Genomic DNA, 24,522 nt, shown 5'->3' with positions numbered 1-24,522 from the left:
AGACGGATAAGTAATGACTGACCCAAGGTTACCAAGTATTTTTGGTGACTGTGAGGATTTGAACTTGGACCTCACAGTACTTGTACAAGGGTTTAATTACTGTACTGTTCTGACTTACTTTTTAGTGCTACTTAACATCTGCAGTAGTTCTACCCATATATATTAACTTATGTACTCTGATATGTCAATTCTGCTTATTCTTTACAGATTTGTGGTGGAGATAAGCCTTACATTGCTCCTGCAGACTTAGAACGAAAGCACCAAGAGCTGAAAGAACTTGCTATAAAACAGTTTCGTTCAGTGAAAAAGATGGGAGGTGAAGAGTTCTGTCGCCGTTACCAAGACCAACTGGAAGAAGAGCTAGATGAAGTCTATGCAAACTTTGTGAAGCACAATGATGGCAAAAACATCTTTTATGCTGCTCGTACTCCTGCCACTCTGTTTGCTGTTATGTTTGCCATGTATATAATCTCAGGACTGACTGGCTTCCTTGGCATGAACTCCATAGCTACCTTATGTAACCTCGTGATGGGATTAGCACTTGTCTCCCTTTGTACTTGGGCATATGTTAAATACTCTGGGGAATTCAGAGAAGTTGGAACACTCATTGATCAGATGGCTGAAGTACTATGGGAACAGGTTGGTATCTCTTTATTTAAGAGAGTTTACATTTTTGAAGAAATTTGCCAGCTTATCTTTTGGGAAAAGATTGGTCTGGGTACATAGTTTATATGAATGGATCAAAAACTACAGAAGTACAAACCAGTTAAAAAGAAACCTGGTGAATATAGCCCCTCACGCCAATCCAGGATATCTTCAAGTATCCTAGTGCCTAATCATAACAGCAGATTTTGAAAACTTTCATGAGACTGTTATATCCAAGAAAATAGTAGAGGTTTAGTTTTCATGTTTCCAAAGGTAAGTAAGATTAAAAGGCTCTGCTGTGTCAAATCTTTATCATAAACGGTATGTTTGTTCGTTTTTTGTGGGTTTTTCGGGCTAAGCGGCCATGTTCTGGCAGAGTTTCTTCCTGACGTTTTGCCAGCATCTGTGGCTGGCATCTTCAGAGAAACTCTGCCAGAACATGGCCACTTAGCCAGAAAAACCCACAAAAAGCTATGGATGCCGGCCATGAAAGCCTTCGACTGTATGTCTGTTAATTGTGACATTGAATTGAAAACTCATTAAGCCAGTTACCTGTTGGAAGATCAGATATTACATAGTCTGGCTATGACTGGCAGGATATAATTTATGATAATTCAGAATCTTTGCATGTAGAACAAATACTTTTTTTTTTATAAAATACTAATCTACTGAATCTGGATTGGATCCAGAGTGTTGCTTCATCTAATGTCCTGTCCACATTCCTACAGAGAGAAGAGGAGAATTAGTTTCCACTGGTTTCCACTAGAGTTCCCAACACCATCATGTACAGTTGTAGAGTGTATTGCAGTCCCCCAGAACAGCTTTTCAGGGGTGCAAACGTAAAGACAAATTGAAAAAAAAAAATACTACTCTTCATATTCCTCTAGCAAGGAGCATTGTGCAAGCAGAGTTCTCATAACAGGAATGCTGCAGTTAAACCCATCCGTGCTTAGCTATGCCAGTTGAAGATTTTCAGTTGAAATGGAAGTGCTAGAAACCTCAGCTGTGGACACAGTGTCAGAAGTTTTTAATAGAAACTGCTCTTATTGGGGGGGGGGGGGCAATCATTGGCTAGCTAGCTGATCAACCATGGACACATGCAGTTGAAAGGGGGCTTTGTATTCCTTGAAAGAAGGTTTTGCATGTAGAGTCTAAGTGAATAAAAGCATATTAGAGTTAGAAATAATTTTAAACTGCAGCATTGCCTTTCAAGATGCCGAAAGTGTCTTCTCATTAGAAAACCAAAGATAAAAGTCTTATACTGCAGTTTACTGAGTATGTTTACTCAGAAATATGCTCCATTGTGTTTAATGGTGTTTACTCCATATTTTTTAGAACTTCGGCCTTAATATAAAAGCAGACATAAAGGAAACCTTGGGTCCATGATGGTAGTGGTTTTGTTCCAGCACAATTGGGAATAGGTCTGAACATGTAATGCCAGAAGTATGTTGAGATGCAAAAGGAAGCAGAGGTATCTTACTTAGCTTAGACACGTGTGGCTCCAAAGTACAAGATTTAACACTATTATTGGAGCCTATTGTGCAACTAAAACAATATTCTTAGATTGCCATCTGCTGGCTGTGAGGAACATTGTATATTGTACAAAAGCGCCATATCTGAACAATTACAGTCAAAAGTAAATCTCGTCCAGGTTCTAACCCATCTTCCTGCTTGGCTACTGACCTGCTTTAAATCTTTCTGTCTATTTCTTCTTTTCCTTTCTGCTTCAGAGGAGTCCCAAGAAGGTGAGACTATCGATGGGGACTATCTTAAAACCCAGGCTATATTACCCCCCCTACTTTTTGCCAACTGCTTTTCTAACAGCTTACTTCATGTTTTAGGTGTGTTCCAAATTCTTTGAAGTTGTTAGACGCCGAATGGTTCGCCGCACTCATACCTCAGTGCAACGGCAGCGGCTCTCATCCAACAATAACAAGAAGAAAAATTAGCCAGTATTTTTACCTTTTCCTTTCTTTATCTGAAGCGTTCACACTTAACATGTATAGACAGTGAGCAAGACCTTCTGGGCCATGTTGTTTAAAAGCTATAGACATACGAGGTTTGATGCAGCAGTTTAAAATGGCTTCCAGCGTTCTAGGAACTCTGAAGTGATTTGAGTTCAGTCAAATACTGCATTGGTGGAAAGCGCTTAATACTCTGTAAATTAATAACTGTATGCTGGTAGCCAGAAACACCTTTTTCCTTTTTTTTTCTCATACTGATGCACTTTTGATACATTTCATGACTTCATTATTTCAATTTGTTTTTAATTATTTCTTCTTTTTTATTGTTTCAAACATTTGGGGGTTTGAGTTATTTTTTATTTCTTTTGTTTTGTACATTTTTCATACTGCAGGTGATAAAACCACTTGGGGATAATTTGATTGAGGATACCATGAGACAATCGGTTACAAACTCTATCAAAGCGGGCCTGACTGAACAGATGTCTCAGCATGCCAGATTAAAGACAGATTGACAGTTCATCTCTTCATCCCATTCACCTGCTCATTCTAGACTTGCTTGCTGTACAATGAGAACTCAATAAACCAAAGTTTACATTTGACTGTAGAGAAGTAGTTTAGTCTTGACTGGCTTCCCAATTTGCTGCCATAGTATTGTGGGAGAATGGAGGGGGGTGGGCTCAGGAAAATAAATATACTGATTTTTAAGACTTGCTCCTTGGTTTGCTTCTAAGATGCAGCCTGGTGCCATGGAGACCGGAAAAGGGGGCTCTTAACTATGATTCTGGTGTACTCTGTACCCAGAGGGAGATGGTGTGGCCTCTTGTCTTATAAAAACATATCCGCTGTAAAGGGTTTTTCAGGGAAGTAATTATCAATCCTATACAAGGAAATCTTTTTAACAGAATGTATGTAGCCACACAATGTCCCTTTGAACATTTAACTCCGAACACTTATAAATCATTAACATGAATCCAGTTGGCATATCAGCAGTAGCAGTCAGCTGTGAAGTCATGTTTGAGCCACTACATTTAGCTATTCCTTGCTTTACTGCCAGTATTACCCAAATGCATGTATATTGTTCACCACAAATTACATTTAGAGGTAACAGTTGTAACTAAGGAAGCTATCTTCAAGTGTACATTGTCTTGCCTTTCTAAATTTGGAGACTGCCCTACAGGATATGCATATCCAGAAAAAGCTGTTTTTCTCTGCAGTTTTAGCCTTCATGTATATATAATATGCCATTAATATTCCTGGGGGAGAATATCCATCCAAAAACAAAGACCGTTGCCTACAGCTACAAAGCAATGAGTTAGGATTGTCTGTACAGTGTGTCTAGTTAATTTTTTAAGAACTCACAGGGCATGTATAAATTATAAATATATAAATACGATTTTGTATCAAAAGTTTTGTAGTTTATGGCAAAACCTGGTTCTGTGATAGGCTAAGTACAGTCCCTGTAAAGGAATGTTTGTGGCTCATGTAAATGTGTGAATGCATCGAAACAATTTGGAGTTTTTGATATATTTGTGATATTTACCTGCCTTGAGCACTGCAATCTCACCCAATGGGAAATCAGTGGGAATGTTTGTTGTGAAACTTTGTCTTCAGTTGCATTTTAAAGTTATTTCCTGTAATTTATTTTCCGGTACATTATTAAAATCAATTGTGTATATATGAAATTAAACTCATGATTTTTATTGATAAATGTTGATGTAATTTACTGTATTAACCATAGATGCTTCTCATTCATTAGATGGAGTAGACTTGGCAATGAATGCCTTTTTTTCTTTGCAAGCAGGGATGATATAATACATAACACTGTTCAGTCAATCTATGTTTTATGTAAAGAATTCAATTGAATACAGAGTTAAGACCTAAGATACTGTTAAAATAATAGCACTGGTGCAGGAGCTATTGGACTTAGGTGGCAGCTCTATAGGCCTCCTAGCAACACTCTTTGGAAACTGAAGTAATTAAAATAATTTTGGTTGTAGCATTTGCGCGAATGACATCTGACGGAATCAAATCTTTGTGCCTTTGTAAAAGGAGCTGTGTAAACACTTTAAAAAGATGTGTGAACTCTAGTTCTAGGCAAAGTAGTAAGTAATTGTTGACTTACTCACCTTTGACATATGGTTTTTTGGGGATGGGTTTGCTATTGGGTAGGAGTGGACAACTGTGGAAGGCTATGGGACCGTGTAACCCCCCCTAGAAGACCTAAGAGGCTGCACTTGCTTCTGCAAAGAAAGAAAGAAAGCCTTTGAATTCTTGTAGAGAGCATGGAGGCATTTTTACCATGCTTTGCATTTTTCCAAAAAAGGCCTATTTTGGCTCTGCACATCCCAGAGGACATTTTGGTGCATTTGGAGGCAAAATGTTTTGGGTTTTTTTTTGTTTTGGGAAAAAGAATCTTTGCAAAATTTTGCTGTAGAAACTACTGGTATCCAGCTGGCATCTGGCAAATGTTGATTCTCCCAAAATAGATGTTCCATCAACTCTGCCAGCTCTAGAGATCTGTAATGGCTGTCTTAAGTAGCTGAATCCATAGAGGGCGATGCACTAAACTTTATAAAATGCCAGTTAAATCATTGGTATGATTGGCAGCTATAAGGTATAACTAAAGTTTTTGCATGATAAGTTTGCCTTAGGATCACTATAAATCAAAAATGACTTGAAGGCACACGGCAACAATAACCATAAAATTTTTGCAAGGTGAGCCATGGACAGGGCAACAACATTTCAAACTACTGTCCCTCCTTGTTATAATCCATCTTTCTTTGTGGATGCTGAAGAGACAGGATAGTAAAACACTCCTTGACAGCACATATATTATACTTGCCAGTTGTTTTGTGTACATATGCAGTACAGGTTAAGTCTCCCTTATCTGCAATTCCAAAATCTGAAATACTCAATGTGTTCCCATCTTTGCAAGTACCATAATGTTTGTATTTGTATTGTTGTTTGCTGTCAAGTTGCCTTTGATTTACTAGCCAACACTATGAATGAAAGACCTCCATGAATCCCAGTTATCAACTCAGGTCTAGAAAACTCAGGGCCACAACTTTTTTCATTGAATCAATCCATCTGTACAGTGGGGTCTTCCTCTTACCTTCTGCTTTGCTGACCACTACTGTTGTTTCCAATGAGACATGTCAGTTAATGATGTGCCTGAAATACAATAGCTTTAATAGTAATACAGTGTGCCTGTTCCATACACGGGTGCACCATACACAGCTTCCTGTTTACATGGAAGCTGTGTCGCCATTAAATGAATTGTGTGCACGGCCATGAGCACAAACCCCATTCAATAGAATGGGGCTTGAGCTTACAAGGAATTTGCCTTACACGGGGGGGGGGGGGGGGCTCTGAAACAGATCCCCCACATAAGGCAAGGCTCCACTGTATTGGCTTTGAGGAAGAGCTTAGGTTTAATTTTTTCCAGGACCAATTTATTTGTCTTGTTGGTGATCCCCAAGGTTTTAGTAGAACTCTCTTCCTGCACTGCAATTCAAATACATTGATTCTTTTCCTGACAGGTTTTTTTCACTGTCCTGTTTTTCCAACCACACATAAAAATTGGAAGTACTACAGCATGGATTTTTGTAATTTATATCTCTATTGAGATATTCTCTATTTCCTTCATAGCTCTCCTTCCCAGGTCCATTTTGTTGTTTTGTTTTAACAACAATCTTCATTTTGATTGATGGCTGGGCTAAGGTATAGAAATTTTTTAAATAAGTCTGATGACTTCGACATCCACTTTTAAGTTATGTAAATCTGTGATCTCTGTTTTTGTTTTCTTAATAGAGCACTTTTTCAACTTTTATCAGTAGTCATTCCGAATCTTTGCTGTTTCTGTTAGCGATATGGTGTCATCTCCATATCTTAAATTGTTGAAGTTCCTTCAATTTCCGTACCTCTTTTTCCTTGAATCTAATACGTATGCTTCATTTTTATATTTTGTATGATATGTTCTTTCAATGTGATGTTGAAGGCACAAATTCAGACAGTTTCATCACGAAAGAAAAGTGGAAGGTGTCTCAAAAAACCAGGATGGATCTATAAAGGATTTTAAGATGAGCTGAGATTTGAAAGGACACATTCTAAATAGATGACTGAGGAGCAATACAGCCAAATAGTTACTAATAGTAAGAAAGTAATAAAAGCTAATGCTCAAAATGAGCTCAAGCTTGCCAATAAGGTTTTGAAGTAATATGGTGCTGAGGGTTTTTTTGGTTATGTTTCGAGTAAGAGGAAGAACAAGGAAAGGGCAAGGCAATCACATGAAGATGGCAAAGAATGTGGAACAAAGAATGATCAACTGACTCAGGTCTTCTTTCAAAAGCAATTCTCTCAAAAATCATTCTCAACTCATTGCAAATAGAAAAAATTATGCAATTAAAAGGACAGCAACCCAGAACAGCCAAAAGATATAGTACAGGAATACACACCGTTTAAATGAATCCAGGTCTCCAGGGATTGATTGACATGAATATCAGGAAAGGAACAGATTAAGGCATAGGAATACTGTAAATACTAAAAGTTGACATGGACTTCTCAAAATCGAGTCATGCCAAACATGTCTGACAGAGTTAACAAGCAAGAAAGAGCACCTTTCAATCAGTTTAAAAGAACCACATTATGAAATTTGTGTGGGAAAGTACATATAAATACTGCGTTCATAAGTTATTTGTACTGAATGCAAATGACTGTTTACCAAGTGAAACCTTAATGCTCATTTCAATTTGGTAACAGTGTCTCCTGTAATGGAAATTAAAATCTATGGAAGTAGAATAGCATGATTCTCCTCAGTTCTTTGGCTGCCTATAAACTGGCGTGGCAGATTGTTACTTGCCAAATCATAGTCTTTGGGATGCAGTGGCTAAAATGCTGACTGTTGATTGCAACATCGGTAGGATGACGGCCTGAATGCTGCTTGATGGGGTGAGCTCCCATCACTAGTCCCAGTTTCTGCCAATGTAGCAGTTTGAAAGCATGCAAATGCAAGTAGATAAATAGGTATCTCTTCAGTGGGAAGGTAAATAGCATTCTGTGCAACCATGTTGGCCATATGATCACAAAGTAATCTGACAATGCTGGCTCTTCAATAACAGAGATGAGCACTACCCCCTATGGTTGGACATGACAACCTTGTCAATGGGGAAAACCTTTATCCTTTTAAATAATAATCTATTTATTACTGGTCTGCTGTAAACTATGAAGGGGATGGCACATGGTCTTTTCCATTGCTGTAACTAAATGTGTTTAGGCCCAAAGAGCAGTTTCCTTTCAATCGAATCTTTTAATATAGACCAGTAACCTAGTTTTCTTAGGGTTCCATTCTAACTCAACATTTTCACTGTAACAATTCAAAAGTGCTTATTTGATGGTTCAGACTCTTTTTGACTGTTTTGAGTCTAAATGACAGGCATGACAGTAGATATGCATGTCCTTAAATCCCAAATTTTTAACTTGCCAAATTAGAGTGAGAAAGGAACAGAAAATTAGCATACAAATGCCAAGAAATGTTTGGCATGCAATATTTCACACTATCTTTAAAGAATAAACACAGGGAAAGATATAACATTTATATGAAAACTTTATTGTCTAATCAGGAAAAAGAGTGGCAAGTTGGATTGACAACACTTTATTTACAGCTTCTGTCCAAAAGATTAAAAAAAAAATAAAAAATTGTCTACATAGGTAAGATTCTACTATGAGAATGTGTTTGTCTTTTTAAACACCCCACCCCACCCTTGGCTAAGTACTTTTAGCTGCTTCCAAAATTAGTTTTTTTGCAAATGGAACATTCAGTGAATGCTATGTTCAAAAATAGAGGCTTAGACTGAAGGACATGATATACATCTAACCATCTGGGAGTTACATTAATAAAATTCTTAAACACAAGTATCAGTAAGCAAAATTAAAAGCAGCCCCTGATTGCAGTTGTGTAACATCACTGGTAACAGGATACACTCTTTTTCTCTTCAGTCCATCTTGTCTCTCTTCAGTCTATCTTGTTTCTTCAAATAAGGTCAGCAACTTGATTTTTAAAAAAATCAAACAAGAAAGTAAGTATGGCAGTAATAGCACATCTTATGCATAAATTTAATACAATACTGTGTTAGCTGCTTGATGTCAAGCCAAACATTCCACAGTTACAGCATGTACCATATAGCAAAGGGCTTCCTAATTAAGGATGAGGCAAGGAAATAGCATTACAACTTGAAGAGACAGGTTGTTCACAGTACTCAGGGCTGCTACTGTTCCACATATCTAATGAAGAAAGGCTGGTCTAATGGACAGTGTCAGATTTGGGACTGCAGAGATGTGTATCAATGTTCATTCACTCCTCACTTCTGAATGATCTTGGGCAATCACCTTCTTTCAATCATACTAAGTTGTGAAGAAATATAGGGAGTAAGGAAGCAACAAATGCTGTTCTAGGGAAGCACAAATACTATTTATATCCTCGCAGAGAGTACATGTGGAAAGAGCTGCTACAATCTCATGAACCAACCAAGAGCTTACAAGGGCCTTTCAGAGCTCTACTGTATAGAGTAGCAACACAAACTGAAGTGTCACTTTATCAAATGTTTCATACTGCTGGTCAGTTAACTGTATTCTATTTCTATGTAGTAAATCTCAAGGAAGCTTTGATTACCATACAATACTTATTAGGATGGCAGGATTTGGGTTAAATTCATGAAAAAAAAAACCTGCATCATAGAATTGATGTAGAGAATTACTGTATCATTTCCCCTGCTGTAACTGGAGCAAGTCAAATGTAGCACTTCCTCAAGGTACAGACAATCATTTCTCAGAAAACTGAAGTAGGAGACAGTATTGTTTCACTCTACCCACTCAGGGTCTTGAGAAGCCCCAAGTTCTAACCTACTTTGAATATAATTCTATTGTCCAGCTGGCATGCACAGAGAAAATACATTTACTGGTCCAGCTTCTCAGCCTGTATTAAACAAAGAGCTGATAAGGGATGGAAAAAGGACTAGCTTCCTTTCCTTTGTTTTCCAGTCACAAAGCTACAATTTGGATATACACAACAGACTGATCAGTGTAAGCAGTCATCTTCTGAATCCCCATGCTATCTATGGGAACAGAAGAGACAAAAATATAAAAGGATGTAATACTCACCGTTCATGGGCATTTCATCAATTTGGGTGGAATAGTACTGTTCAATGTCTCGCAAAATACGAATATCATCATTCTTTACAAAGTTGATGGCAACACCTTTTCGGCCATAGCGACCTGATCTACCAATCCTAGTGGGACAAAAATGGGATTTGGAATCACTGTGTGCCCGCACCAAAGGAATCGTGGATCTTGAAGATATTCAAGATACTAAAGTAACAGATTATCAATTCAAAAAGGATGTTGAGAAAGTGGAGCATGTCCAAAGGAGGGCGACTGAAATGGTGAAGGGTCTGGAAACCTTGCCCTATCAGGAACGACTTAGGGAGCTGAGGATGTTTCGTCTGGAGAACAGAAGGTTAAGAGGTGATATGATAGCCCTATTTAAATATTTGAAGGGATGTCATATTGAGGAGGGAGCAAGCTTGTTTTCTGCTGCTCCAGAAACTAGGACCCGGAGCAATGGATGCAAGCTGCAGGAAAAGAGATTCCACCTCAACATTAGGAGAGACCTCCTAACAGTAAGGGCTGTTTGACAGTGGAACACAGCCCTTGGAGTGTAGTGGAGAGGCTGGATGGCCATCTGTCAGGTATGCTTTGATTGAGAGTTCCTGCATGGCAGGGGGTTGGACTGGATGGCCCTTGTGGTCTCTTCCAACTCTATGATTCTATGATTCTATTACAATGGGCAAAGAATGTAGGACATTCCAGATACTCTTGGGCTGCAACTCCTTTCATGCCTAACCATGTTGGCTGGGACCAGTAGGAGTTAACATGCATTCCACTCCACTAAACTACAATGGAATAGCTGTACTACCCACCTTACAATTTATTTAAAAAGCACCTTTCATTTTAAAATTCTGTTAGGTTTTTGAAGTCCTGGGAAAAGCAGTAACATTTTCTCTTTAAACACATTTTTCTAAAGTTTTTCACTGTTTGTACTGGGAATAATTTCCTTTAAATATTCCCAAAGGTGTACAGAAACATTTCCGTTCTCCAACTTTAACATCAGAAAGGAAAAAGCAGAGGTACCTTACCTGTGTATATACAATTCTCTGTTGTTGGGCAAGTCATAGTTAATGATTAGGGAAACCTGAGGTACATCCAAACCTCTAGCCCAAACATCTGTAGAAATAAGAACACGGCTGTAAAAAGAAAAAGAAAAAAAGAAAGGTCACTGGACTGCATATCTTTGAAACACCTTCACAATGAAAAGTGATGTGATGAGTGGCTTCCCCTATTATGAATGAAAAAAAGAAACCTTTTATTTTTCACCTGTGTTCAGTAACTACTTATTACAGAAAGCATTTGAACACAATGAGAACTGAGCAGCTTTATGTTAAACTTAACATGGCACAACAGAGTGTACATCATTTGGCATCAGACCACAAGGTGCACTTTGGACCATATGAAGAGCCACTGAATCTTTGATACCACTATAAAAACACGTCTCAAACCAAAATCCTACATCACACAGCCAGAGCCTAATAGTCCACTTACATTTTTGCTGGGTTACCACTTCTGTCTTGTGGAATGCAGCTTTTCGGTGGGAAAACATACCCCCATCAGCCATTCAGTGGCAATGGAAGGAGCTTGTGTAGCACCCAGATGCACTTGTGCAGATAGGAAAAAGCTGAGGGAGTAATGCTTTCTGCACCTTCAGCAGCCACAAACTAGCTGCCCTAGCCCCAGCCACTAAATAGCTAAAGGAGCACATGCCTGCCCTTTCAAGCAGCATTACTGAAGAAATGGGAGAAGTGCTACACAAACAAGGACTGGCTATCTTTTTGCTCAATGAACCTGAAAGGGAATATTTCATTACACACATAAGTCATCAACAAGAGTCTAGCCTGTCTCATACACAATTTGTAGAGAAGAACTGGGTATGCCAAACAACCTCAACAACTCACCCGTAACTGCTAAGACAGTTCTGCAACACAGTGCAAGAAGCACCAGAAATACTGAGTGTGCAGGGAATCAGAAGTAAACAACTGATAACATTCTTAGGAAAGCTAAGGTATATTTGCAGCATTGCAGGAAAAAAAGCTAGTTTACCTTGCCCCAGATCTGAACTCTTTCATGATGGACTCCCTCTCCTTCTGAGGCATGTCACCATGCATTGATGAAACAGTGAAGTTGGCTTCTCTCATCTTCTCAGTCAACCAGTCAACCTGAACCAGAAAGCAACTAGATTTATCTTAAGACAAACACGAGTAGTCCAGAAAGTTAACCAAGTTCTGTGTTTAAGGTCTGCTTGAAACCAGACTAGATCATAAAGTGTTACTTGCTCACATACCTTCCTCTTTGTATTACAGAAGATGACCGCCTGTGTGATAGTGAGTGTGTCATACAGGTCACACAGTGTATCAAACTTCCATTCTTCTCTCTCAACAGCCACAAAGAACTGTTTGATCCCTTCTAGAGTCAATTCATCACTGGAGACAAGAGGAAAACATTTGTCAGCTGACATTGCTACTGATTGTTATTGTTTTTCATCTACACAAACACCTAGCAATGATTTTTTACTATGCTGGAAAGATTCCTAGAGTGACTAAGAAAGATCAAGAAGAGAAGATGCAGAACACAAAGAAACTTGATTTAACCATGCTCTCTGTTCTAATTTAGGTCTCAAATGTTATCAGCATAGTCACAAATTAGGAACTATTAATACTGAAAGGAATATAAAAACGGACACTTTAAAAACAACAACACTTTACCGTTTCACCAGAATGCGGATGGGGTCAGTCATAAATTTGTTGGTCATCTCCAAGATCTCATGTGGCAAGGTAGCACTGATCAAAACTACTTGTGTTGCTGGGGGAAGGTATCTGTACACATCGTAAATCTGTTCTTTGAAACCTAAATAAGCCCAACAATATAGACGACAAAAAGAAAAAGTTGAGAACTTTGGTGTCCTTTGCTGATTTAAGATATAGAAGGATCACACTGGTCATGAGAAACAATGCACTTCTGGTCTATATCATCTACACAAACACCTAGCAATGATTTTGTGCATGTTCAAAGCTGCAGGATTTTCTGCTTTCAAAATACGCAGTGGTCAACTTCATCTCTCCACCCTTCCTACTGAAGAATGCAAGGTGTATACATATGTGTTGTAAACTACATCCCAGCATGCAGCTATACTGTTGCTAAATGTGATGAATGATTTTAACTGCCCACCTGTCAAATACGTATTTGCTACCCTATCATGAATTTGCAAGTACAGTTGACCCTTTGTATCAACGGATTCTTTCTTCACGAATTGTTTCATCCATGGCTTGAAAATACTCAAAAACTATATAAATTCCAAATAGCAAACTTTGATTTTGCCAGTTTATATTGGGAACACCATTTTACTATTCCAATGTATTTAATGGGACTTTGGCATCCATGAATTTTGGTATCCACAGAAGGTCTTGGAACCAAATCCCAGTAGATACCATGGGCCCACTGTATAAAAGCATTTTCACTGTTGTGCAACAGAAACTACATACTTACAAATCTCCTAGAACTTACAGATTTAATGAAGGGCAATACATGATTTCCTAAAAATTAAGTCTTCAGTAACTGTTAACGAGCCACCAAGCAGGTATTTTCAAGTATGGGCATATCAGAAATAACAAGGACATTATGGAAAATGCTTTATTTCAATCAAACACATTTATGCAAATCTAGTCCTAAGAATTTTTGCTATCTGTCCAATGGCTCACAACATTATACTTTGGACAAGACTAGGAATCCTCTGGCTGCCAGAATCCAACTCCCATTTTTATTAAAAAAAAAAAAAAAACATGACTAGCACCTATACTGTATTTCAGGGCTGTAAGTATTATTTACCTTTATTGAGCATTTCATCAGCTTCATCCAAAACCAACATTTTAATAGCACGAGTCCTTAGACTTCTGCGGCGAATCATATCTGAAAGATTTCAGGTTTGTGTCAAGAAACAGTCACCAAAGTAGAAATGTTGAGCAGTTTCTTGTCTGAAAGGCTGATGGCTCAGAGGAGCATTGAGAGTTTGATAAGAAATGGCACTGAACCACTGAAGATCTAGTTGGCTTCAAGGATCACATAGTAGATTTCCCAAGTACAAAAAGCAATGCAATGACAGCCCAAAATCTAAAAACAGCAATAGCAGTTAATCTATTTGTCCACTGTTTTCCTTGAAGCCAGTTTTCACCATTACATTTTCCAACTTGTACCTTAAGACAGTAGGTAAAAGCAAGGGTAGGTGACACAATGCCCTTCTTATGTTTTTGATTACAACTCCCATCAGCTCCAGCGAGGATAACCACCGATAAGGAATTATGGAAGTTGTAGTCCAAAACATACAGAAGCCAGTAAATTACCCATTCTTGATACAACTTTTCCACATGTCAGAAAGCTCACATCTCGATGACTTTATAGAAACAAGTGTTACACTAGGATTTTCCTCACTTTTTCTGCCAATGTAGTCAACAGAAATTATTTCTATGAAGTTTATCATATGAACTTGATAGAGGGACAGCAGACAAACCAGGACATATATCCATGGATCTCTTCTAGCAGGCCTTCCCAACTTCGCTTCTCCTCCCTGAACAAGAATATATGAATGCGACTGCTGTCTTTCTCTCTGTCCTCCCAATTCCCCCTCCCCAATTTTTAGTTAACTCCATTTTAATGTTTTTATATTGTTTATTGATATTATTGTTTTAGCACTGAGGTGGGGGTTGGGAAGGGATTATTTTGAATTTTATTGTATTTTTTATGTATTTTATATTGTTGTTACCCACCCGGATTCCTGGTGATTGGGTGATATACAAATAAATCATTTATTATTATTATTATTATTATTATTATTATTATTATTATTATAATTATTACATCATCATCATCATCATCATCATCATCATCATCATCATCATCATAAAATGTGAACTATTTTCAGACTTTGTATTAATTGTCCAGGGATATTTAGGAGGTACTGCTTCGCTGTTACATTACAAGCTATTGGCCAAACTGTCAGCTGCAGAAAGTGATCTCAAAGTAGAAGAAAAAGGTATGCATGTGCGTGCATGCACATTAGAGAAACTATGAGCATGTTAAAGAGAGAAACTGTTCAGAGAGAGGGAAATGTCATTATATACACTAAGAAAGCAACACATATGAGAAGCTGCAGTTCGTATGTGAAAAGTGAAAGCCAACAATATTAATCCACTTATTTTTAGAATAATTTCTATTCCAGTTCTGTAATTATCTTTCATGTATTAAAATTTTAAAATTCTAAATGCAACTACTTTTCTTCACATATCTTTTTGAAAACAAGGAGAAAACAATCCATGATAATTACGTGGGATGGTCAAATTGTTCATTAGTGTGTGCATGTGGTGGTCTGAACCTCCCTAAAGAGTTTTTGTGGAGTCAACCCTCCTGTGCAATTGTGAACAGTTCAGCACCTGAGGTGAAAGAATTAAATAAAAAGATATCCCAGAAATTTCAGTGAGCAGGGAGACACAGCTGGTATTTCTCTCAAAGTGAAGTTAGGGAGCAATGATACAAGGATAGCTAACTGCACTCTTTGCTTGCTCCCAGCATAAATGAGACGCATTCTCTCACGGGAGGTGGTGGTTATAAGCTGGGATAGTGGCTACTTCCATGCTCCATATATAATGAGACATTACCTCAGATCTACTCAGCAGGTCATGTGAAAACACAGCATGCTTTCTAAGTGGGAAGCAAAAACCTATCAGAAATGAGAGGACACCTGAGATGGTTGTAGGGCATCTTCACACCATGAAAAAGTGGAAGGATACAGCTGAAAGTAGCAGTAGAAGGAAAGGTTGCTGGGAAGAAAAATCAAGAGCTGCTTTGCTAAACAAAGGTGGTTCTAGTATTGTCATGTGGACTGAAAATGGGAATGAGAGAAATTGAAAGGACAGATGTGGCCTGCATATCTACCTGCTCGCAATCCCTAGTCTAAAAGAATGAGGTATAGTTTTGTTCAGACAGCAGAATCAAATACTGAAAAGTATTATATGCATGAAAGAAATGTATGAATTTCTTGGTACCAAACAAAATTAACCATCTTCTCACCAAATACGCGTCCTGGTGTACCAGCTACAACGTGCTGTCCATAATCCAGCTTCCTGATGTCTTCACCAACATTGGTCCCACCAATGCAGGCATGACACTGGACATTCATGTAGTCACCAAGAGCAAGAAGACCCTGTAAGAACAAGGGCATAAGAATGTAAGAGGATTTAAGATTTCTAATCAACCTGAGCTAAAACTAAACTAGGAATCCTAATAAGAGGATCTTACATCTGCAGATGTGAAAGGGTGAAGATATAAATATTCCCACACACTGAATACACTTTCCCTTTCTAACTCAGTGTTTGACTTCTTCTTGTCACTGCAACTTTGACCATCATTTTTTAATAGACACCAATTTGCTAAACAATGGAATCTGGTTTTATTTATTGGATTTGTATCCCAGTGGAACTCCATGTGGTGTACCAAGGCCCCAGGCAGTGTATACATGAGGCACTGATAAATTCAAACCCAGGTTACATCAGCGTGGTTGTTTCACCATGTATCCTCATGTCAAACTCTAAATTTTGCAACTATGATGGTCCCCTCTTCTGTCTAGAGGCTAGCTGCACTTTAGTTGGTTGCACTGGTGGCATTACAAGCAGTGCTGGATGACTGGGTCTAGCCACTTTTTTCATTTCCAACAATCACTCAAAACAAGTGGGGGAGGGAATATGGGAAATTAAAAGGGGAGAATGCAGCCACCTGATACTACTTAGAATGCTGTTCCAGGGAGGGAAAAAAGGGCTTAGGGTAGGCCTTAGCAGTGGGGCCTGATAAGTGCTGGGCTCCTGTCAGCTTCCCAAGGATGCCAGGTGCTGACACTGGCCTTGAACAGGGGTGGATGGCCCTTGAGACTCCTAAATACAGCCTGTGGGATCCCCAGAAACACCTTCAAGCCCTCAAATCTTCCCCCTCTATTTTTACCACCTAACAAGGCAACAGTTTTCTCCCCCGCCCTCCAACCCACTCTCCAAAGAGGTAGAAAAAGAAACAAAAATTGGCTGAAAATCAACAAAAAATTGCAACAAAAGTGATATCACATCTCTCTGGATACATTGAAACATGCTGGGTGGCTGCAGGAAGGAAATTTCCCCTGCTGTGTTTGCCAGTCTTGAATCACAGGACAGCACTGTAGATAAATGACAGACTTTAAGAATTTTAATTAGGAAAGACCACTGGTACTGTGCTATATGTTCAACACTATATTGTTGAGGCAGCTATTCAAATGCCTTGGCAAAAGCCCAAATAGGACTTCCATCTATGAGGCACTAAGGCTTCAATTCAATTGTACAGCTTGCAGCCAGACAAACACCTGAGATGAATGAGCAGCTGTTTGCAGCACAGGGCAAAGGGCAGTATTGTCACAGGGACCTTTCAAGCGGTCATATTCCATTTTCACACATTATTGTCTTGTGTAACTCACCTTCTGAATCTGTACTGCCAATTCTCTAGTAGGTGCCAAAATCAATGCCTGGGTTTCACGAACCTGATTGAAACAATGAGATACAGTGAATGTTATAATCTCATTCCTTCTTTTCCTTTTAAATGAATATTACAAATCAGAGGCTTTTTCATTCTTATCTTACTCAGGGGCAGGGGAGATAAGGTGTGTATATGCACTTTGCATAAAAGGAAGTAATAATTATTTATTATTCTGAGTATTTAGATCCATCTCTTCAGTCACAAAGACTGTCACAGCATCTTAGAAATTGTTAATTTGATTGTTCCCTGCCCTCAGGCTTACAATCTAAATAAGACAACACATTAAAAAAGAGAATGGCAGTGGGGCAGGAGATTAAGACCAGCAGATACTGACCAGAATGGCTCCCTCCTTGTTGGTCTTCCACCGGCAGGCCAAGACCTACCTGTTCAGGCAGGCTTTTAAAACAGAATATTTGTAAAGGACCAGCTTGGGATGTTGTTCCATTTCAAAGTGTTTTATACAGTTTTACCTTTTTAAAATGAATGTTATTTTTAACAGCTATCTATTTTAACATTCTTGGCCTAGGCATGATGGACTTGTCCAGCCTCTTCTTCTTTCTCTTTGAGGCCACAGCAATGGTAGTTTGGATGAAGAGAGGGCCTTGCCATCTGCCTCTATGCCTAGCCATGGTCAAACTGTGCCTACCTCTTTTTCCTCCAAGACCAGGGCAGTGGCAGTCAGGATGAACACTATCCCTGATCAGCACCAACTCTGTGAGACAATATACTATTTCCATTCTAAATACTATTTTTGCATCCAAAAGTTACTATGTATTTAGGTTCCAATTTACCTGGATGTCCAGACACTGCAACACAGAGATGGAAAATGTTGCTGTTTTGCCTGTTCCTGATTGTGACCTGAAAAGAGAAACAATATTTTAATGACTCTGTTCTCCTTGCCTCCATAAAACAAAATTAACATTAGCACTATCAGAAAGGTTTTCTAACAGATAACCATCCATGAGTGACACTCAAGGTTGCAAGCCTTATTTGACAATTAGCCACTGGGTCTACTGACCTTTATTTTATAATCAGTCTTCTAATGTGCTTTATAATAACTTTAAAATGTTTACAGGATGGTTTCCACATAAACTAAGAGTGGTCTGCAATGGATAATATATTGTTAAAACTAAAACTCTATAATCTAGAAACACCAGCATTGCAGATCAATTAAAGCTATCTTGCACAGTTAAGACATCTAATTTTAAAGACTGTAGGGACACAATGAGCATAATGAAGCATCTTCTTATAACGGGTTAGGTCTCAATTTCAACAGTAATTAAACTAAATACTTAGATAACAACAAATGTATCAAATTTAAGGTCATTTAATTAGACTAAACTTCTTAAATACGATGGGGACTATGCTAATCATTCCTCAAGTTCCAATCACACAAAATATTTTCTTGTGGCTATTGTAAATGTTTCCTACATTAGTACTCATAGAATCATAGAGTTGGAAGACGCCACAAGGGCCATTCAGTCCAACCCCCTGCCATGCAGGAAGTCTCAATCAAAGCATCCCCGACAGATGGCCATCCAGCCTCTGCTTCCTCCAAGACCTCCAAGAAAGGAGACTCCACTACACTCTGAGGGAGTTTATTCCACTGTTGAACAGCCCTTACTGTCAGGAAGTTCCTCCTAATGTTGAGGTGGAATCTCTTTTTCTGTAGCTTGCATCCATTGTTCCGGGTTCTAGTCTCTGGAGCTGCAAAAAACAAGCTCGCTCCCTCCTCAATATGGCATCCCTTTAAGTATTTAAACATGGCTATCATATCTCCTCTTAACCTTCTCTTCTCCAGGCTAAATATCCCCAGCTCCCTGAGTCTTTCCTCATAGGACATGGCCTCCTGACCCTTCACCATTTTAGTTGCTCTCCTTTGGACACGCTCCAGTTTCTCCACATCCTTTTTTAATTGTGGGGTCCAGAACTGGACACAGTATTCCAGGTGAGGCCTGACCAAAGCAGAATAGAGTGGCGCTATTATTTAAACAGTATGGCTTTCTTTCCGTGAATAACTGTACAGTACTTTTCAAAATGTCCTAAGGACAATTTCAGAAATCCTTCCAAGTATTATGGAAAGTATGTTATAGCTTCATTAGCCTGTATTAAAGATAGGTTACGAAAATTTGATTCCACGCAATTAATTCATGGCTAAAAATAACATGTGGACATGGAGTTCATTAAGGCTTTTATAGTGCAATTTATATACGTCTACTCAGAAATGTCCCCATTGAGCTCAGTGAGATATATTCCTATGTCAGTATATACAGGATTGCTCCCACAAACACTACATTAGAGTAGTTCTCTGCATTAGTCCTCCTCTAAATAAAAGCTATGTTCAACAGAAAATTATGATCCAGGTTAGACAGTAAAATAAAAGCATACTAGTAAATAATAGTATGTTGTATCATCTGCTACATTTCAAGCATCTATGGTTATACAAATTTAGAATGAAAAGGAATAACAGAAAGTATGATGACTTTCCCCTGAACACCCCTGACAGTACACATTTGGCAAAGTGTGATGGCTGAAGTCTGTTCTGTAAATACTTTCTGATAAAACAGTATAGGAAAAAATTAAGCACAGGTTAGCATTACAGAGATTATTAATATTAATACCACTACTACAGAGTCTTTCACTCTGTGACATGAATCACAGCCACATGTAGTTTTCTATATTCATTTTTTGTTTTCTTATTCTTTTCTTATTTTAAGATGTATGTGTATAGATATATACTTTATCCCCCCCCCTCTCTCTCTCTCTCTATATATATATATATATATATATACACATATATATATACACACACACATACATATATACACTAAAATAATTAAAATGTAAGAAAACAAAAAAAATTATAGAAAACTAGATGTGACTGTGATTCATGTCACAGAGTGAAAGACTCAACATAAAGAAATATATTTTAAATGATTCACTGATGCTACATTTTTACCAGAAGCAAGAACCACTGAACTCTGCAGGATTTAATATTGAGTAAATATATTTATGAGTGTAATGATGAACTTACTTTAACCCTTTACACAACATCAAGAGCCATTTACTTTCTTGTTGTCAATGTGGCAATAACCCCCTTTTACTTCCATCTATAACAGGGGTAGGCAACCTGCGGCCCGTGGGCCAGATGCGGCCTGGTGAGGCCTTGGGACCGGCCCCAGCCCGGTCTTGCCGCCGATTGCCGCCGGGGCCTTTGACGTCTTGTGCGAGGGACATGGTGGGGCAATTGTCTATAGAAGCCTCAGAAACATGCATTTATCTTAACATTTTTTTAAAAAATCAGCAATTTTTTTTGCGTGTGCTCCATTTTTTATTTAAAAAGTGCCCTCCATTTGAAAATTTTGTCCTACATTTGTCCCGGCTTATTTATTTATTTAATTTTTAAAAAATTGGCTTCAGCCCCCCCCCCCCCCCCCAGTTGTCTGAGGGACAGCAACCCGGCCCCCGGCTCAAAAGGGTTGCCTACCCCTGATCTATAACTTTACTTACTGTGCAATTACGTCTCTTCCTTTAATGATCTGTTTGATTGCTCTCTGCTGGATAGCTGAAGGTTTCTCAAAACCTAGAAAATGCATTTTAAAAACCTTTTAGAGTTCCTTTCCAACTAGTTTATCCCCTAAAACATGAACAAAATAATATTTTGACAGACCAACTATTTAAAAATCAAAGTAGTGAGACCTTTCACGCACTTATCTTGTGTAGGCACTAATAATCTGCTAAGTTTACATGCCTCTAAATTCATGACCCAAAACCCCAATTAGCACAAAGTCCCAAGCAATCAAGAACAGAAAAGCACAGTTTGATGTTTAAGTAAACCCAGAATATCAGGTCAGAGTAACAACTGCAACTATGAATTGGGCCAATCTGAGTGTCACCAAGTGTGAATTGCAATATGTTCTGCTCCTCCCTGATTTTAACAGATAGACTTTCCCAAAAGAGACTAAAAAGTATTATTAATTTCACATGGGCCAGCGTATCAGGGTCATTTTTTCTAGAAAAAGTATGAAATGCCAAAGACAATAAGATTCTATCTGAAACTCTTCCCAAACACAAAGTGCAGGTTCAACCACATAAAACTGGCCTCCCCATTCCAAATTCTGCCTCTTTTTTTCAGCCTGACTACCTCCCACCAATTTATGACCATGGGCTTTCTAGAATAGAGCTATCTGCTATACTACATGTTTCCTATAAACAGAAAGCAGTGCAGTGTACAAAGTAATAGCTCATTCTTGTTTAGGCCATTACTCATTCCGCAAAATACACTGCGTGTCTATGGCAAACACACATTGAAATCCTATGATTCAACTATAGCTTTCACAATACAGTACTAAACACAAGCCCACAGGATGGATAAATGCAGCAATAAAAACTTTCTTGTTGTAATCAGAACTGTATTTCAGCTTTGTATTTAAGTACTAGCCAGCAGTCTTTGGACACAAAGAAGTGCATGCAGTAGAGTATATTGAATTCTATGCAGGTAAAAATGCAAAGACTAATGGAAGCGGGCCAGAGCATCACACTCCTCTCCTGCACCCAGCTTAGAAATTGAATGTGAGGATGTGAGAGGATGGAAGCATTCTTCACTACTTCCAAGTTGTATGGCCTCTGCCATGAGGCAGATGGGTATTAGAGTGCTTGTCAGCATCATGGTCAAACATTAACAGGTGTCCAGTGACACAGAAAGGGTTATAGTCGGCCCTCTGTATCCACAGATTCTTTATCCACGGATTTAATTGTCCATAGCTTGAAAGTATTTTTTTAATCCAAAGAAACAAATCTTGATTTTGATGTTTTATATAAGGGACACCATTTTACTTTGCCTTTGTATTTAATGGGACTTGGGCATCCACACATATTGGCATCCATGAGAGTCCTGGAACCATACCACAGCAGATACCAAGGGCCCTCTGTATTTTGTATGTTGCAGGCCTTGCTAAACACTTTCACTTTAGCCTGACAGTTCAAAATTGGGAATAGACCAAAGGCTGGAAACAGAGTATGGGAGTAAACTTTTCTGTTAGATTGTACAATTCTCACAGCAATAAGGAGGGACGACTGGTCATGCCTGAGCACTTTGATGTCCTTGACATCTTTGCTCTCTAATGAGAGTCCATATTCCTTCAGCCCAGCCTTAGTATGGTACAACCAAGTGGAGGGACCCCACCAGATAGTCTGGCCAGATTTCGTTGCTTGAGGCCCAGTCCTACCACTCGCTGTGAGGGGATGTTAGAACCATCCTAAAGGATAATGGTTCCTCTGCTGCGACCTTCAGTTGCATAATTTACCACCAATGAGTTTATCTTAGAGCACAGAAGTGGCTCAGTTTTCAGTACCAAACCAAGTGTTGGGGAAGCCTAGAACTGCAAACGCAGTATATTTGCAAAGCTTCTATGTCTCACTATCAATATATGTTTTCCTTTGATCAAAAGAAGGAGACTCCACTACACTCCAAGGGAGTGTGTTCCACTGCCGAACAGCCCTCACTGTCAGGAAGTTCCTCCTAATGTTCAGGTGGAATCTCTTTTCCTGCAGCTTGCATCCATTGTTCTGGGTCCTGTTCTCTGGGGCAGCCAAAAACAAGCTTGCTCCCTCCTCAATATGACATCCTTTCAAATATTTAAACAGGGTTATCATATCACCTTAACCTTCTTTTCTCCAGGCTAAACATACCCTGCTCCTTAAGTCGTTCTTCGTAGGGCATGATTTCCAGACCTTTCACCATTTTAGTTGCCCTCTTTGGACAAGCTCCAGTTTCTGAGGCGCATTACAGACGTGCCCATGAGGCGCCGTCATTGCGCCATCCTTATGCACGAGGGGTGGCGCTTCCTGACGTGCCTTGCCCTCGCGCGTAATGACATCAAAATGGCGGTGCCGCATACAGATGGGTACCACCATTTTGACGTAGCGGACACTCTGCGTCCGCACATCACACAGTGGAAGTGACGCCACAAGTGCGTGCTTTGGCACTTGCGGCGTCTCTTCCGGGCCGCAGGAAGGAGCGCGAAAAACGCGATCCTTCTTTGCAGCGTTTGGGAACCGCGCCATTTGGCTGCTGCGGTTCCCGGATGCTGCAACCGGCAGCGGCACAAGACTACCCCTTCTGGGCTGTCTGTAACGCGCCTCAATGTCCTTTTTGAATCGTGGTGCCCAGAACTGGACACAATATTCCAGGTGGGGCCTGACCAGAGCAGAATAGAGTAGCACTATTACTTCCCTTGATCCAGACACTATACTTCTATTGATGCAGCCTAGAATCGCATTGGCCTTGTTAGCTGCTGCATCACACTGTTGACTCATGTTCAACCTGTGGTCTACTTGGACTCCCAGATGCCTTTCACAGGTAGAAGTCTCCTTAACCCAGGCCTTCCACTTTTCCTGCCTAAGTGCAGTACCTTACATTTCTCCCTGTTGAAATCAGTCCCTAAGGAAGTAAAGCGGGGCTAGGGCGGTCGCAAAGGGGGCTATTTGTGTCCTGGGGGCGCACCGTAGGCGTAGATGCCGCGCAGGAGGTCCTCTCGGAGGCCCATGGTGTCGAAGGTCGGCGTGACGTCCACCTCCTCGCTGGTCTCGAACTCCACTTTGGTCATGTCTTCCTCCTTCAGCAGCCGCTTTCGGGCCGAGCCCGCCGCGCCCCCCGCCGCCCCCGACATCGCGCCCGGACCGAGGCTCCCTCGCCGCCCAACGCCTCACAAGACCAGCAGCGCCACAGCAATGCGAACGGGAAACGGAAAGGCCGCGAGACTTGGCCGCGAGGCCGCCAGCGGACGGCGCATGCGCCCTGTCCCTCCCTTCCTCCCTTCGACGCACGCGCAGTAGACGACGCTGACGCCGACTTCCGCTTAGCAACGTCCCCATAGAGATATGGCCTTTGGAGAGTCACAACAAGCTCTGATTAGAGCTATGAGGAGAAGCGGATATCATTATTATTATTAGTCTTAGTAGTTTGTATAATATATTATATGTTATATTACATCAGTCATTATTACTATTATTATACATTATGTTATAACATCCACTCATAGAGATACATACAGCACACAAAAAGAGATATGAATCTGGTTCCTCGCTCCATGAGGAGAAGCGGATTTATTATTGTTATTATTATATTACATCTATTATTATTATTATTATTATCATAACGCCCGCTCGTCCCCATAGAGATACATAATGCAGTAGTAAAGTCACA

At 39.6% G+C, this 24,522-nt stretch overlaps 2 protein-coding genes across 3 annotated transcripts in view; one reads left to right on the top strand and one right to left on the bottom strand.

Moving 5' to 3' along the window:
• The window catches only part of ATL2 (atlastin GTPase 2), a 59,349-nt gene extending 55,058 nt beyond the window's left edge, over positions 1–4,291 (top strand). Inside the window, exons 12-15 of one of the 2 annotated variants that reach the window (XM_089528998.1) lie at positions 208–639; positions 2,376–2,390; positions 2,487–2,597; positions 3,002–3,088. In XM_089528998.1, the coding sequence (XP_089385124.1) occupies positions 208–639; positions 2,376–2,390; positions 2,487–2,594 (555 nt within the window). In that variant the 3' untranslated portion in view covers positions 2,595–2,597; positions 3,002–3,088. Of the gene's footprint in view, positions 1–207; positions 640–2,375; positions 2,391–2,486; positions 2,598–3,001 lie in introns of both variants that reach the window. The other variant, XM_089529000.1, reaches the window with a different exon arrangement.
• A 3,902-nt stretch (positions 4,292–8,193) lies between these two features.
• LOC149310468 (eukaryotic initiation factor 4A-III) lies at positions 8,194–24,048 on the bottom strand. The gene is made up of 12 exons (XM_089528997.1): positions 23,821–24,048; positions 20,826–20,898; positions 18,107–18,173; positions 17,257–17,319; positions 15,834–15,966; positions 13,599–13,679; positions 12,479–12,620; positions 12,058–12,196; positions 11,817–11,932; positions 10,799–10,906; positions 9,765–9,892; positions 8,194–8,654 (listed from the first exon to the last, which is right to left on the bottom strand). Exons 1-12 carry the CDS (start codon positions 23,984–23,986, stop codon positions 8,638–8,640), a joined length of 1,233 nt encoding a protein of 410 aa, XP_089385123.1. The 5' UTR covers positions 23,987–24,048; the 3' UTR covers positions 8,194–8,637.
• Between the last annotated feature and the right edge of the window lie 474 nt (positions 24,049–24,522).

The sequence above is a fragment of the Sceloporus occidentalis genome, unplaced genomic scaffold, assembly GCF_023333645.1.
Source record: "Sceloporus occidentalis isolate IW3139 unplaced genomic scaffold, rSceOcc1.0.p SCAF_6, whole genome shotgun sequence".
NCBI classification, from domain to species: domain Eukaryota; kingdom Metazoa; phylum Chordata; class Lepidosauria; order Squamata; family Phrynosomatidae; genus Sceloporus; species Sceloporus occidentalis.
Note: the sequence above shows the minus strand (reverse complement) of the source record. Positions and strands in the feature narration are given on the sequence as shown.

Excerpts from the sequence above, each read along its gene's own strand:
- LOC149310468 (XM_089528997.1), bottom strand. The coding sequence starts at position 23,986 with ATGTCGGGGGCGGCGGGGGGCGCGGCGGGCTCGGCCCGAAAGCGGCTG. Across the intron at positions 11,933-12,057 it reads TCTGTAATACAAAGAGGAAG|GTTGACTGGTTGACTGAGAA; the intron begins GTATGTGAGCAA and ends TTTCTGGTTCAG. Across the intron at positions 9,893-10,798 it reads AGAGAATTGTATATACACAG|GATTGGTAGATCAGGTCGCT; the intron begins GTAAGGTACCTC and ends TTGTCCCACTAG.